The sequence below is a fragment of the Hypanus sabinus genome, chromosome 1, assembly GCF_030144855.1.
Source record: "Hypanus sabinus isolate sHypSab1 chromosome 1, sHypSab1.hap1, whole genome shotgun sequence".
Lineage (NCBI taxonomy): Eukaryota > Metazoa > Chordata > Chondrichthyes > Myliobatiformes > Dasyatidae > Hypanus > Hypanus sabinus.
Window position 1 is genome coordinate 146,513,812 of NC_082706.1, and position 17,580 is coordinate 146,531,391.

The 17,580-nt window shown below is 40.3% G+C and overlaps 1 protein-coding gene across 1 annotated transcript in view; it reads left to right on the plus strand.

Moving 5' to 3' along the window:
- The window catches only part of sspo (SCO-spondin), a 261,575-nt gene that overhangs the window by 173,684 nt on the left and 70,311 nt on the right, over nucleotides 1-17,580 (plus strand). The window contains exons 76-77 of the mRNA XM_059990301.1: nucleotides 7,259-7,297; nucleotides 10,057-10,218. Of these exons, the coding sequence (XP_059846284.1) occupies nucleotides 7,259-7,297; nucleotides 10,057-10,218 (201 nt within the window). The remainder of the gene's footprint in view (nucleotides 1-7,258; nucleotides 7,298-10,056; nucleotides 10,219-17,580) is intronic.

The following is a 17,580-nucleotide window of genomic DNA, read 5'->3' on the forward strand; positions in this document are numbered from 1 at the left end:
AGTACCTGGTAAGGTTCTGAAGACTTGTGCCAACCAACATAGAAACATAGAAAACAGGCCCTTCGGCCCGCAAAGTTGTGCCGAACATGTCCCTACCTTAGAAATTACTAGGCTTACTTATAGCCCTCTATTTTCCTAAGCTACGTGTACCTATCCGAAAGTCTCTTAAAAGACCCGATCGTATCCGCCTCCACCACCGTCACTGGCAGCCCATTCCACACACTCACTATTCTCTGCGTATCCACAACGATCAATGCCTCTCATCATCTTTTACACCTCTATCAGGTCACCTGTCATCCTCCTTCACTCCAAGGAGAAAAGGCCGAGTTCACTCAGCCTATTCTAATAAGGCATGCTCCCCATTCCAGGCAACATCCTTGTAAATCTCCTCTGCAGCCTTTCTATGGCTTCCACATCCTTCCTGTAGTGAGGTGACCAGAACTGAGCACAGTACTCCAAGAGGGGTCTGACCAGGGTCCTGTATAGCTGCAACATCACCTCTTGGCTCCTAAACTCAATTCAACGATTGATGAAGGCCAATACACCATACGCCACCTTAACCACAGAGTCAACCTGCACAGCTGCTTTGAGTGTCCTATGGACTCGGACCCCAAGATCCTTCTGATCCTCCACACTGCCAAGAGTCTTACCATTAATACTATATTGTGCCTTCATATTTGACCTACCAAAATGAACCACTTCACACTTATTTGGGTTGAACTCCATCTGCCACTTCTCAGCCCAGTTTTGCATCCTATCAATGTCCCGCTGTAACCTCTGACAGCCTTCCACACTATCCACAACACCTCCAACCTTTGTGTCATCAGCAAATTTACTAACCCATCCCTCCACTTCCTCATCCAGGTCATTTATAAAAATCACGAAGAGTAAGGGTCCCAGAACAGATCCCTGAGGCACTCCACTGGTGACTGACCTCCATGCAGAAAATATGACCCATCTACAACCGCTCTTTGCCTTCTGTGGGCAAGCCAGTTCTGGATCCACAAAGTAATGTCCCCTTGGATCCCAAGCCTCCTTACTTTCTCAATAAGCCTTGCATGGGGTACCATATCAAATGCCTTGCTGAAATCCATATACACTACATCTACTGCTCTTCCTTCATCAATATGTTTAGTTACATCCTCAAAAAATTCAATCAGGCTCATAAGGCTTGACCTGCCCTTGACAAAGCAATGCTGACTACACTTAATTATATTATACCTCTCCAAATGTTGATAAATCCTGTCTCTCAGGATCTTCTCCATCAACTTACCAACCACAGAGGTAAGACTCACCAGTCTATAATTTCCTGGGCTATCTCTACTCCCTTTCTTGAATAAAGGAACAACATGCACAACTCTCCAATCCTCCAGAACCTCTCCTGTCCCCATTGATGATGCAAAGACCATCGCCAGAAGCTCAGCAATCTTCTCCCTCACCTCCCACAGTAGTCTGGGGTACATTTTGTCCAGTCCCGGCGACTTATTGAACTGGATGTTTTCCAAAAGCTCCAGTACATCCCCTTTCTTAATATCTGCATGCTCAAGCTTTTCAGTCCGCTACAAGTCATCACGACAGTCACCAAGATCCTTTTCCATAGTGAATACTAAAGTAAAGTATTCATTAAGTACCTCTGCTATTTCCTCTGGTTCCATACCCACTTTCCCACTCCCACACGTGATAGGTCCTATTCTTTCATGTCTTTCCTCTTGCTCTTCACATATTTGTAGAATGCCTTGGGGTTTTCCTTAATTCTGCCCATCAAGGCCTTCTCATGGCCCCTTCTGGCTCTCCTAATTTCCTTCTTAAGCTCCTTCCTAGTAGCCTTATAATCTTCCAGATCTCTAACATTACCTAGCTCTCTGAACCTTTTGTAAGCTTTTCTTCTTGACTAGATTTATTACAGCCTTTGTATACCACGGTTCCTGTACCCTACCATAACTTCCCTGTTTTATTGGAATGTACCAATACTGAACTCTACACAAATATCCCCTGAATATTTGCCACATTTCTTCCGTACTTTTCCCTGAGAACATCTGTTTCCAATTTAAGCCTCCAATTTCCTGCCTGATAGCCTCATAATACTCCAATTAAATGCTTTTCTAACTTGTCTGTTCCTATCTCTCTCCAATGCTATTGTAAAGGAGATAGAATTATGATCACTATTTCCAAAATGCTCCCCCACTGAGAGATCTGACACCTGACCAGGTTCACGTCCCAATACCAGATCAAGTACAGCCACTCCTCTTGTAGGCCATTCTACATATTGTGTCAAGAATCCTTCCTGAACACACCTAACAAACTCCAGCCCATCTAAACCCCTTGCTCTAGGGAGATGCCAATCAATATTTGGGAAATTAAAATCTCTGTTATTATTACACCTTTCCAGGATCTGTTTCCTTGATATCCCTGTTACTATTTGGCAGCCTATAAAAAAACACCCAGTAAAGTTAATGATCCCTTCTGTTCCTAACCTCCACCCACAGAGACACCGTAGACAATCAATCCCTCCATGATGTCCACCTTTTCTGTAGCCATGACACTGTCTCTGATCAACAGTGCCATGCCCCCACCTCTTTTGCATCCCTCCCTGTCCTTCCTGAGACATCTAAAACCCAGCACTTGAAGTAGCCATTCCTGTCCCTCATCCATCCAAGTCTCTGTAATGGCCACATCATATCTCCAAGTGCTGATCCACGGTCTAAGCTCATCCGCTTTGTTCACAACACTCTTTGTGTTAAAATAGACACATCTCAAACCTTCGGTCTGAGCGCGTCCCTTCTCCATCTCCTGCCTATCCTCGCTCTCGAAATGCCTACAAGCTTTCTCTATTTGTGAGCCAACCTCCTCTTCCCCAGTCTCTTCAGTTTGGTTCCCACCCCCCAACAATTCTAGTTTAAACTCTCCCCAGTAGCCTTAACAAACCTCCCTGCCAGGATATTGGTCCCCCTGGGATTCAAGTGCAACCCATCCTTTTTGTACAGGTCACACCTGCCCCAAAAGAGGTCCCAATAATCCAGAAATCTGATCCCTGCCTCCTGCTTCAATCCCTCAGCCACGCATTTATCCTCCACCTCATCCTATTCCTGTTCGCACTGTCATGTGGCACAGGCAATAATCCTGAGATTACTACCTTTGCGGTCCTGCTTCTCAACTTCCTTCCTAACTCCCTGTAGTCTTTTTTCAGGACCTCTTCCCTCTTCCTACCTATGTCATTGGTACCAATATGTACCATGACCTCTGGCTGTTCTCCTTCCTACTGCAGGATATCTTGGACGCGATCCGAAACATCCCGGACCCTGGCACCTGGGAGGCAAACTACCGATCGAGTTTCTTTCCTGCGTCCACAGAATCGCCTGTCTGACCCCCTAACTATAGTCCCCTATCACTACTACCTTCCTCTTCCTTTCCCTACCCTTCTGAGCCACAGGGCCAGACTCTGTGCCAGAGGCATGGCCGCTGTCGCTTCCCCCAGGTGGTTTGTCTTCCCCCCCCCCCCCCCCAACAATACTCAAACAGGAGTACTTATCGTCAAGGGGTACAGCCACAGGGGTACTCTGTAGTACCTGACTCTTCCCCTTCCCCTCCTGACAGTGACCCATTTGTCTGTCTCCCGTGGCCCCGGTGTGACCACCTACCTATAGCTCCTCTCTATCACCTCCTCACTCTCCCTGACCAGGCGAAAGTCATCGAGCTGCATCTCCAGTTCCCTAATTCGGTCCCTCAGGAGCTGCAGCTCGACACACCTGGTGCAGATATGGCTGTCCGGGAGGCTGAGAAGCTCCAGGACCCCCCCACATCTGACTTCACACACATACTTCCTTCTTTCCGCAAATAACACAGGTAAACCTAGCTTGCCTTGTCCTGTTAATGCCTTAGTCCATTGCGCCAAAGCCCTCTCGCTCTGCTGCCCACTGGATATGGCGGACTTCTTTTTAAACCCTTCGCGCTCTACTGGCTGACGTCATGCGCCTGCACAGTTTCACCTCTCTTTAACCCCGAGTAGTTAAAAAAAAACTCACTTCGCTCCAAAAAATTAGCCGTTCACTTGCAGCCTTCTTGCTCCAAATTAAACACCGTTGAAGATTCCTTGCCTTTTCTAAAACCTTTTGCGCTCTATTGGCTGATGTCACATGCCTGTATAGTCTTGCCTCTCTTTAGCCCCGAACAGGCAGGAGTATTCAAGGACAATTTCAACCTCTCACTGCTACAGGCGGTAGTTCCCACTTACTTCAAAAGGGCAACAATTATACCAGTGCCTAAGAAGAATAATGTGAGCTGCCTTAAAGCCTATTGTACTCACATCTACTGTAATGAAATGCTTAGAGAGGTTGGTCATGACTAGACTGAACTCCTACCTCAGCAAGGACCCGGACCCACTGCAATTTGCCTATCGCCACAATAGGTCAGTGGCAGACACAATCTCAATGGCTCTTCACACGGACAATACAAACACCTCTGTCAGGATGTTGTTCATTGATTATAGCTCAGCATTTAACACCGTCATTCCCACAATCCTGATTAAGAAGTTACAGAAACTGGGCCTCTGTACCTCCCACTGCAAATGGATCCTCAACTTCCTAACCGAAAGACCATGATCTGTGCAGATTGGTGATAATATCTCCTCGCTGACAATCAACACTGGTGCACCTTGGGTGTGTGCTTAGCCCACTGTTCTACCCTTTCTATACCCATGACTGTATGGCTAGGTGCAGCTCAAATACCATCTATAAATTTGCCGATGATACAACTATTGTTGGTAGAATCCCAGATGGAGATGAGAGGGCGTACAGGAGTGAGATATACCAACTAGCGGAGTGATGTCGCAGCAACATCCTTGCACTCAACATCAGTAAGATGAAAGAGCTGATCGCGGACTTCAGGGAGGGTAAGATGAAGGAACACATACCAATACTCATAGAGGGATCAGAAGTAGAGAGAGTGAGCAGTTTCAAGTTCCTGGGTGTCAAAATCTCTGAGGATCTAACCTGGTCCCAACATATCGATGTGGTTATAAAGAAGGCAAGGCAGCGACTATACTTCATTAGGGGTTTGAAGAGATTTGGTATGTCAACAAATACACTCAAAAACTTCTATGGAGGTACTGTGGAGAGCATTCTGACAGGCTGCATCATTGTTTGGTATGGAGGGGTTACTGCACAGGACCAAAAGAAGATGCAGCAGGTCATAACTTGAATCAATTCCATCTTGGGCACCAGCCTACAAAGTATCCAGGACATCTTCAAGGAGCGGTGTCTCAGAAAGGTAGTATCCATGATTAAGAACCTCCAGCACCCAGCATGCCCTTTTCTCACTGTTACCATCAGGTAGGAGGTACAGAAGCCTGACGGCACAGACTCAGCAATTCAGGAACAGCTTCTTCCCCTCTACCATCCGGTTCCTAAATAGACAGTGAACCTGTGAACACTACTTCACTTTTTTAATATATATTTCTGTTTTTGCACGATTATTATCTATTCAATATACGCATACTGAATATTTATTTATTTTCTTCCTCTGTATTGTGTATTGCATTGAACTGCTGCTGCCTAAGTCAGCAAATTTCAAGACATGCTGGTGATAATAAACCTGATTCTGATTCTGAAATGCCTAACCAAACTAATCCCTTCTGCCAACACGTTGTTAATATCCTTTCATTTCCTACCGCCCAAAACGTTGACAGTGCTTCTCCTTATAGATGCTGCCTGGCCTGCTGTGTTCTACCAGCACTTTGTGTGTGTTGTTTGAAATCCCAGCATCTGCAGATTTCCTCGTGTTTGCTCTTTAAAAACAACAGCAACTTGCCTCACATCTCCTTTGAAATTGAAGTGATATTTCAGAGGACATTGGATGGAGTTATTGTCAGTCATTCATTGTAGTCTGAGGACAAGTGTGGGAGTTTGTCAGGGAAGTGTCCAAGTGTCCACCCTCATCTGCTTCACCAATGACCTTCCTTTCATCATGTTCAATTCTATTGGTATGCTCAGCAAATGAAGTCACCTTTGCAGCAAGACTGTCAATGTTCTGGCTCAGGTGTTGAGTCCCAAGGAACATTTGCACCATGAAAGTGTCAAGATACCTTCTCTATTGAGAGTGAGTTTAATCATCTGGCATTACATCATTGATATTTCCATCAGTCATTTCATCGCCCATTACCCAGCATCAACGTTCTATTGATCACTATTGACCGGAGGTTCAGATCGGTTATATAAATACTGTGGCAACCAGAAGTAATCAGAGAAGTGGTACACTGCTGTTGCACCATCCCACTACCTTTCCACCACCCACCACCCACCAGGCACATGCCAGGAGCACAATGGAACACAACCTTTCTGACTGCACAACTCCCTGGAATCCAACAATTCTGCAGAAGCTCAATGGTATTTAGGACAAAGCAAACTATGATTACCCTGTCCATGATGTAAGCACCAATTTCCCATGCCATTGGTATACAGTGGCTACAGTAATACACATCGCTTATTCACTTGGCTGCTCCAACAGCCCTTTCAAACATCCCTCTCTATCACCTTCTATAAAGGGCATCAGGCACCAGAAAACATCACTACCTACAGCTTCCCTCCGAATCAAACACCACCCTGACTTGGAAATACATTTTATCATTGGTTTATCATTATCATTTAAACTAAATCTTTCCCCAACAACACAGTAAGAGCATGTTCAGCAGAGCTGTAGTGGTTCAAGGAGGCCACTTATCCCCACTACACAAGAGCAAATAAGAATAGACAATGAATGCTGCATTTTAATGACGCCCTGATCCGAAAAAAACATGAATTAAGTATATTACTATAAGGGTAGGGATCAAATGTGGTGGATTAGCTTACATAGTCTTTCAGCATGCATGGATGGAATGGATAGGTTCTTGATTAGTAATGGTGTCAAAGGTTATGATGAAATGACAGAAGAATAGGGTTGAGGGGATAATAAATCAGCCATGATGGGATAGTAGACTCAATTTACCAAATGGCCTAATTCTGATCCTACGACTTATGGTCTAATGCAGGGGTCCTAACCAACCTTTTATGTGCCATGGACCCCTACCATTAACTGAGGGGTCCGTGGACACCAGGTTGGGAACCTCTGGTGTAATGGAACAAATAGCCTTCTGTGAATTGTAAATTTAAATGTTAGGGTTCAGAAAAAGGCCAGCCAGACCTAGGCTCCAACCCTGGCCCTAGGCTGAGAATGAGGTTATGAGTTACTTGGCTTGGAACCTGCTAATCATCTTTTTCTCTTTCAGTGCCCATACCAACAAAGGAACCTCCTGACAGTGGGCCAGGTAAGAAGAAACCTCATCCTCACATCTCTGACAATTCTCTCAACTCCCTCCCTCCCTCATTGTCTCCCATTCCGTCCACCCTTAGACAGTGGCACCGTGGGTGTATTAGAGGGCTGGTTATCCAGAGGCCCAGTGTATGTATGTGGAGTGCATATCTCATCACACCGGCAGTTAATACTGGCTGTGAAACTGCAGAACATTGAAATCCATTCTACAAGGGCGTCAGTCACCCTGATCTAGTCTAGTCAAGTCAAGTCACTTTTATTGTCATTTCGACCATAACTGCTGGTACAGTACATAGTAGAAATGAGATAACGTTTTTCAGGACCATGGTGTTACATGACACAGTACAAAAACTAGACTGAACTACATAAAGAAAAAAAAAACTACACTAGCCTACAGACCTACCCAGGACTGCATAAAGTGCACAAAACAGTGCAGGCATTACAGTAAATAATAAACAAGACAGTAGGGCAGTAAGGTGTCAGTCCAGGCTCTGGATATTGAGGAGTCTGATGGCTTGGGGGAAGAAACTGTTACATAGTCTGGTTGTGAGAGCTCGATTGCTTCGATATCTTTTTCCAGACAGCAGGAGGGAGAAGAGTTTGTATGAGGGGTGCGTGGGGTCCTTCATAATGTTTTTTGCTTTGCGAATGCAGCGTGTAGTGTAAATGTCCATAATGGTGGAAAGAGAGACCCGGATGATCTTCTCAGCTGACCTCACTATCCACTGCAGGGTCTTGTGATCCGAGATGGTGCAATTACCGAACCAGGCAGTGATACAGCCGCTCAGGATGCTCTCAATACAACCCGTGTAGAATGTGATGAGGATGGGGGGGTGGGAGATGGGCTTTCCTCAGCCTTTGCAGAAAGTTGAGATGCTGCTGGGCTTTCTTTGCTATGGAGCTGGTGTTGAGGGACCAGCTGAGATTCTCTGCCAGGTGAACACCAAGAAATTTGGTGCTCTTAACGATCTCTATTGAGGAGCTGTCGATGTTCAGCAGGGAGTGGTCGCTCCATGCCCTCCTGAAGTCAGCAACCATCTCTGTGGACTATGTGGGATTTCAGACCCACACTGATATGGTTGGCTCTTAAATATCCTCTGTAATGGGCCATCAAGACATTCAGTTTGAGGAAGACATTTCAGAGACAGGCATTATTACTGGCCCATCTATATCAGTGAGTCACAGAGAGACTCAGAGAATCAAACAAGATAGAAATAGGCCCTGCATGTAATTTCTGATAACCTCCACTATCTATGACATTGGTAGATGCGGTGAAAAGGGCATTCAGCATGCTTGCCTCCATTGTTCAGAATATGGAGTGCAAGAGTTAGATCGCACAAGACATTAGTAAAGCCAACAGCATGGCTGCTTTGCCATGCTGTATAGCTCAGGGACTCCACCCATGGGAGTTCAATATTTAGTTCTGTGAAAGTGCTGGAACAGGTAGTGAAGGTTTTTGGCCTGCAGGCCTTCCTTATCAGTAAGGGCATTGAGTGGAAAAGTTGGAAGGTCATGATACTTTTGTATAGGCTGCAATTAGAGTATTACATTTGGTTTTAGTCATCCTGTTATAGGAAAGAAGTTATGGAAAGGGTGCAGTGATGATTTGAGGTATAACTGCATAACTTGAGGTAGTGTTATAGAGAGAGGTTGGTCAGGCTAGATCTTCATCACATAGAGTATAGGAGACTGAGAGGTGATGATCATTTTATACACCTCCAGGAGGGGCATAGGTAAAGTATTTGCAATTTTTCCCCAGGATTGGGAAGTCAAGAACTAGAGAGCATCAGTTTACAGTGAGAATGGAAAGATTTGGGAATTTTAGGAGCAACTTTTTTTTACACAAAGGTTGGTATGTACATGGAATGAGCTGCCAGAGGAACTGGTTGAAGCAGGTACAATGTCCCAGACATTCTCTCTACTCTTGTCTTCCATCAGACAAAAGATACAAAAGTCTGAAAGCACGTGCGAAGAGAATCAAGGACCGCTTCTACCCCCACTATTATGAGATTATTAAATGGTTCCCTAGTATGATGTGATGGACTCTTGACCTCACCATCTACCTTGCTATGACGTTGCACCTTATTGTCCCACCTGCACTGCATTTTCTCTGTAGCTGTTACAGGTTATTCTGCCTTCTGTTATCGTTATACCTTATTCTACCTTAATGCACCATGCAATGTTTTTTATCTGTATGAACAGTATGTAAGACAAGCCTTTCACTGTATCTCAGTACATATGACAATAATAAACCAATTTCAATTCCAATTCCATCTTTCAAAAGACAGACAGGTACATGGATTGGAAAATTTTAGGAAGATGTGGACCAGACAGAGGCAAATGGCTAGCTTAAATAGGAATCTTGATGAGTATGGTTGTTGGGCTGAAGGGCCTGTTTCTGTGCTGGTGACTCCATCTGAGGATGGAGGGCCGATTCCTGTGTGGTACTGTTTCATGTTCTATCTCACTCGCATTCCCTTCTAATTCTTACTCGTTCATTCTCTCTATGTAATTCTCCTCTTCTCAGTGTCATTGTCTGTCATTCACACAATTGTTTATTCACTCATTCTATCATTCTTCCCCTCAATCACACTACTTTATTTCTTGTTTCACAATTGCACCATTTCTCTCTCCATCCACTATTTAATTCTCTCTCATTTCTCTTTCATAGTCCATCTCATTCACTTCCTCTGTGTGACTTACTCATTCTTCTTTCAAACATTCAATCTCTGTTTTCACTTTCCCTCTCTCTAGATTCCGAAGGATTTTCTTTCTGGGCTTCATGGACTCGTTGCTCCAGGAATTGTTCTGACTCTGAGTTCCCCAGCATGAAGAACCGCACCCGTTCCTGCCGTCGCCGGAACTGCACGGGGGAAACTTTCCAGGAACGCCCCTGCAATCTGCCCCAGTGCACAAGTAATGCTGTGCGGGGTTGGGTGGGTTCTGGCTGGATGGGGGTGAGGATGCAAGGAGGGAAGTGTGAGCTTAGGATGAGGCTGATGTGAAAGTTTCAGGTGGGGGGATAATATTGTGAGAGACAGTGGGTAGAAGTATTGGTGGGGAGCTTGATGGAGGGTGGGATTTTCTGCTCGGGAGGGTTACTAGCTGAGGAAGAGTGAGGTTGTGTTTATGAGTTCATGGACCATTTGGAAATCTGATGGCAGGAGGAAGAAACTTCATAAAGTGTGAGTGTGGTTCTTCACGCTCCTGTAGTAATAAGAAGAGGACATGTCCTGGTTAAAGAGGGTTGTTAACGATGGATAATGGCACTTCTTTTTCATGTTTAGAATCTTTTTATTGATACATAATCTTCTACAGCTATAGAATAATACAAAACTTCAACAAATTAATATGGATACAATTAATAGAGCTGAAGAAAAAAATGATTGTAATATATTAAAATGAAAAAAAATTATACATAGAAAAAAGGAAAAAAAAAGAATCCCATCTAACTAAGAAAAAAACCCCCAGTAACTACAAAAAATGCCCATTAGGAATCAACCCCCAGTAGCAATACGTTTAACCATCATCTAAATATATAAAGAAAAAAGTAATCAACCGCCAATTCATATTTTTTTTAAAAAAGATAATAAGATTGGAAGGAAACCATATAAAATAATTCAAATTAAATGGTAATATTTGGCAAAAGAACCCCATCTTCTCTCAAAATCAAATCGAGGTTCAAAAGTTCTAATTTTTTCCAAACTGAGACATAACATTACTTGAGAAAACCATTCAATTAATGTAGGGGAAGAGATATCTTTCCATTTTAATAAAATAGCCCTTCTTGCCAACAATGTAACAAATGCAATTACATGTTGATCTGAAGATGAAATAATTAACTCCTCAAAAGTCATCAATCGACCATCACAAAATAATTCTGTAAAAAACGGATCCCTTTATTTTTCCATAGGAGAAAAATGGGGTCGGTTATTGAAGGTTTAAATGAAAAATTCTGATATAAAAAAAAACTAGACAACTTAAATTGTTTAGAATTTTAAAAAATTGTGAAACTGAATCCAAATCCATAAAGATTGTTTAATAACCGGGTAAAAACTTAAAATTGGAATTTTAGAGAGCTGTAAAGGTAATGGAGCTCCTAATATTGAAGTTAAATGAAATTGTTTAACAGCTTTTAATTCCAAATCAACCCATAGTGTTTTTTGGCTCTTATCGAGCCAGTATAACCAAAAACATAATTGTCTAATATTCACAGCCCAATAATAGTCTTAAATTAGGAAGTGCAAGTCCATCATATTTTTTGGGTTTTTGTAAATGGTACTTGTTAATTCTTGGTCTCTTATTGTTCCAAATAAAGGAAGAAATAAGAGAGTCAATTTGATCAAAAAAATTTTTAGTTAAAAAGATGGGTATATTTTGGAAAATATATAAAAATCTAGGTAAAGTCATCATTTTCACAGTATGGATATGACCTATTAAAGAAAGAGTAAGTGGATTCCATCTAGAAAGTACTAGTTTCATGGAGTCTACTAAAGGAACTATATTAGCTTTATAGAGATCTTTATATTTTTTAGTAATTATAATACTTAAATATCTAAATGTATTAACAATTCTAAAAGGAATATCATTAAATGTACTAACAGAAGCATTTAATGAAAACAATTCTCTTTTATTTAAATTAAGTTTATATCCTGAAAATTTTCCAAAATCTTTAAGTGTTTCCAAAAGATTAGGAATTGATTCCTCAAGATTCAAAATAAAAATCAAAAGATCATCTGCATAAAGAGAAATCTTATGTATGGTTCCATTTATAGAAATACCATAAATGTTTTTCGCCTCCTGTAATGTTATAGCTAAAGACTCCAATACAAGATTAAATAATAAAGGGCTTAATGGACATCCCTGTCTAGTGCCACGAGAAAGTGAAAAGAAAGAAGACCTGTAATTGTTAGTAATGACCGTGGCAATAGGGTTCTTATAAATCATTTGAATCCATCTATTAAAATTGTTACCAAAACCAAATTTTTCTAATACTTTGAACAAATATGGCCACTCAACTCTATCAAATGCCTTTTCTGCATCAAGAGAGATAACACATTGAGGTTGCTTAGATAATGGTGAATAAATAATGTTCATCAATCTCCGAACATTAGAGAAAGAGTAACAACCTTTAATAAAGCCCGTTTGGTCCATAGAGATAATTTCAATTAAAATATTTTCCAAGCTGTTAGCCATTATTTTAGAAAGAATTTTTGCATTCACATTTAATAGCAAACTAGGTCTATATGATGAGCATTCAACAGGGCCTTTTTTAAGAGTTAAGGAAATAGATGCTTCATAAAAAGGAGGTAAATTACCCTTCTCAAAGAATTCATGAAATATTTCCAAAAGATACGGAGAAAGTAATTTTCAAATTTTTTGAAAAAACCAACCATCAAGTCCAGGAGCTTTACCTGATTGTATTGATAAAATAGTTTTCTGAATTTCATGCTCGGTAATTGGAGCATCAAGCATCTGTTGATCTTCATCAAAAATTTGTGGAAATTTAATCTTATGTAAAAAAGCCTCCATTTTGGAGGAATCTGCAGGAAATTGAGATCTATAAAGATCAGAGTAAAAATCTTGAAAAGTGTTATTAATATCCTCATAGTTACTTACTATATTTCCATTGTTTTTATGAATGTTTAAAATTTGTCTTTTAGCTCTAACTGCTCTTAGTTGGGAAGCTAAGAGCTTATTATTTTTATCAAATTGACTTTTCAATTTAAGCAAACATCCTTCAATAGGATATGTTAGTAATAAGTTATACTGTGATTGTAGTTCTACTCTTTTAAATGAAACGACATTTGGAGAGATTGCCCTAATGATATCTAATTCTTTAATTTGTTTAGAAATTTTATCTAATCCATTCTTGTTTGTTTCTACAATTTAGCTATTTATGATATAATTTGACCACATAGATAAGCTTTTAATGTATCCCAAATTACTAACTTTGATATGTTTCCTATATTATTAAAGAGAAAAAACTCTTTTATCTGAGTTTCAATAAACTTAATAAATTCTGAGCTTTGTAATAAATGTTCTGGAAAATGCCAAAATGGTCTGGTAGAAACAACATCTTTCAATTCAAATATTAAATTTAAAGGAGCATGATCAGAAATAGCAATCGCATCATACTTACATTTCTGAACATTACATAAAAGTCGAGGGTCAACTATTAAATAGTCGATTCTCGAATATTTATTATGAACATGTGAGAAAAAGGAATATTCTCTATCACTAGGATGCATATGTCTCCAGACCTCAATTAAACCATAATCAGTTAAAAAGAAATTAATAAGTGATGCAGAATGATTAGGAAGTTGATATTTGGATGATGACTTATCCATTAAAAGATTTAAGCAAGTATTAAAATCGCCACCCATTAATAACATACTTTCATTTAAATCAGGTAATAGAGCAAAAACGGCTTTAAAAAATGAGGGATCATTTGGTTATTTGGTCCATAAATATTAACCAAAACCATTTTCTTATTACAAATTATTCCTTTAACAATTAGAAATTTACCATTAATATCGGCTATAATATCCTCCTGATTAAAAGGAATATTAGAATCGATAAAAATAGAGACACCTCTAGTTTTACTCTGGGAATTTGCATGAAATTGAGGGTCCTTCCAAAATTAAAAAAATCAATTTTTATCATATAACCTGATATGCGTCTCTTGAGCAAAAATTATATCAGGCCGGAATCGGTTTATAACTTTAAATGTTTTCTTGTGCTTAATAGGGTGATTGCAACCGCAAACATTCCAAGTTAAAACATTTAACTGTTTAGATATCATCATGAAACTTTGTATCTAAAAACAAGTAGTTAGACGCATGGCAGGATAAAGTGATCGAAAAAGGCGGAGATGAACAACAATAAAAACAATTAGCGTATGCTCTGGGATTCCATAATGGTGATTTAAAAAAAGAAAAAAAAACACCCTAACTACAAAGCCCAGAAACAAGTCGATGTCAATCAATGCAAGCCCCAGGAAAAGCATAGACGCGAATACAACTCCGCCTACCTTATGAAAATTAATAATAAAAAATTAGTCTCTATCCCCCTCTATTGAATATAAATCTCATTATAGTCAACGTATATCTCAATATAATTATCTTGGAAGGATCGTTTTTTCCTTGTAAAACAAAACGACCTTCAATTTGAAAGTAACCTTCATAATATTAGATAAGGGAAGAAAAACACATCCAAAACAATTCTTGAAATATTTGCACAAAAAAAAACAATCGCCATCTTTAAATTGTCCAATCTATCTTTAAAACACAAGGAAATCCAAATAATTACTTAAAAGATCTTCAATAAAGCATATGGAATTTAAAAAAACAATTAATTCATTTAAATGCTGCAAAAATAGTTCTAGATGATTCAAACTTAACTACAGCCTATCAACAGTTTTCGCACTATATCTTCTGAGGTTAAAACCCTCCAAACCAGTCTTTTTCAGAAATAAAAAAGCATTTTAAGATAAAGTCTTTCTGTGACCATCAAATCTTATCAGTCTTTACACCGCGAGACACTCAAACTATTATAAATCATTCAACTTCAGGCTTCAGATTCATCGTCATTGAAATATTTGCAGAAAAGAAAAAACAATCGCCATCTTTAAATTGTCCAGTCTTTCTTTAAAACGTGAAAATTGCAGATAATTACTTAAAAGAAACTTTACAAGAGCATACGGAACAAAAAAAAACAGTTGGTACATTTAAATGCTACAGGAAAAAAAGTCCAGATGGTTCAGAATTATCTACAGTTCTCCTGCTATATCTTTGGAGGTTAAAACCATCCAAACCAGTCTTTTTCCTTAAATACATTTTAAGGTAAAAACTTTTATAACCATTAAATCTTCCAATTTCTTCACTTCACGCCACGCAATCAAACTATTATAAATGATTCAATCTTCAGACTTCAGATTCGCCATCAGACTCGTCAGACAAAGAGTTAATAAAACGCAGTGCTTCAGCTGGATTACAGAAAACACGAACTCCAGGATTTTTAATGAAGAGCCTTAATTTTGCTGAATATTGTAATAATGGGAAGAGCTTCTTGCTTCTTTTGATACACTAGTTTCATAGAAGGAGCAAATGCAGCACGTTTCTTAACAACTTTGTGTGGAAAATCTTCAAAAAACGGACTTCTGAACCTTGAAATGAAAATAATCTTTGTTTTCTTGCAAGTTTAATAATGTGATCCTTGTCTCTAAAGTGGAGAAAACGCACAACAATATGCCTGTTTTTACCTTCATCCAAAGATTTCAAAGCACCGGTTCTATGAGCTAATTCAATCTCTGGGAGTTGCAAACAAACCTCCGGAAATAAAGACTGAAACATTTTAGCAGAATAATCCAGTGTGTCGGCAGATTTTGATTTCTCTTTTAATCCAACAATTTGAATATTATTCTGATGTGATCGATCTTCCAAATCCACGATTCGTTGTTGAGCCTTATCCAAACGAGAAGAAAGATCAGCCACATTTTGATTAACTTCTTTACGATCGAGGCTCAAAGAGTCAATTTTATCTTCAAATTTCTCTTTTAGTTGAGTTATTTCAGTGCAGATACCACTGATTCGAGATTCCAATCTCTTGACCCAAGGGGTTTCTTCTGCGAACTCGTCAGCCTTTTAGATTTTCAATTAGTCGGGTCTGGATTTCGTCTGGTGCTCTTCGAAATAGCCATAATTTTAACTATTGCTGTACAGATTCAACTGAATAAAGTTGAAATTTCAAAGTTTAAATTGGAAAAGGGAGAGATTAAAGCCGGACAGTAAGCAACTGGGTCTTACATGTCCAAGAGCAGGAGGCGGAGTCCTGGGATGCTGCCTTCTTGATGCATCACCTTTAGAAGATTTCCCCGATAGTGGGGAGGCTTGTGTCCATGATGAAGCTGGCTGAGTCACGATCCTTTGCAGCCTCTGCCATGCTATACAGCAGATAGCCATTGTCATTTCCTTGCTGCCGGTGTCAAAACAAGAAGGTGTATGTTTATGATGAGAGGGTAGGAGCTTTAAAGGAAATCCGAGAGACCATAAGACATAGGAGCAGAAATAGGCAATTTGGCCCATTGAGTTTTCTCCACCATTTCATCATGGCTGATCCAGTTTCTTCTCAACCCCAATCTCTTCCCTTCTCCCCACATCCCTTATGCCCTGACCATTCAAGAAGCTACCAACATCTGCCTTAAACATACTTAAAGACTTGGCCTCCACAGCTGCCTGTGGCAAAGAATTTCACCGATTCACCAGCCTCTGGTTAAAGAAATTCCCCCTTATCTCTGTTCTAAAAGGATACCTCTCTATTTTGAGGCTGTGTCCTCTGGTCTTGAACTCTCCAATCACAGGAAACATCCTCTCTACATCCACTGTATCAAGGCCTTTCACCATTTGATTGATTTCAATGAGGTCACCCCTCATTCTTCTGAATTCTACTGAATACAGGCCCAGAGCCACCAGACATTCTTCGTATGACGAGCCATTCAATCCTAGAATTATTTTCTTGAAACTCCTTTGAACCCTCTCCAGTTTCAGCACATTCTTTCTAAGATAAAAGGCCCAAATCTACAAGTGAGGCCTCACCAGTGCTTTATAAAGTTTCAACAATGCATCCTTGCTTTTATATTCTTGTCCTCTTGAAATGAATGCTAACATTGCATTTGTCTTCCTCACCACAGACTCAACCTGCAAATTAACCTTTAGGGAAGCCTGCAGAAGGACTCCCAAGTCCCTTTGCATCTCAATTATTTTGTATTTTCTTTCCATTTAGAAAATAGTCATCCCTTTCACTACTTCTACAAAAGGAGTATGGTTTTATGCAGAGTGGAAGTCACTGCCAGAGGTTTGACAGACAGTTAAGTAGGCAAGGTTTGGGACTATGCAGACCTAACGCAGGTATGTGTACTGTAGACTAGCAAGAAGATTAGCATGGATCTTATGAGCCAGAGGGCCAGCTTCTGTGCCATACAAGTATCTGCATGTGGACAGGATGGTAAAGGAGGTGTACCACATACCTGACAGAAGAGATTCTGCAGATGCACAACAATATGCACAAAATGCTGGAGGAACTCAGTGGGTCAGACAGTATCAATGGAGGGAAATAATGATGAGACAACTGTTTATTTCCCTCCATAGATTTTGCCTGTCATGCTGAGTTCCTGCAGCATTTTGTGTGTGTGTGTGTGTGTTGTACAGCATTCTTCCCTTCATCAGATGGGCATTGAGTATAAGATAGCAAGGTAAGTGATGTTGTATAAACCTTTGG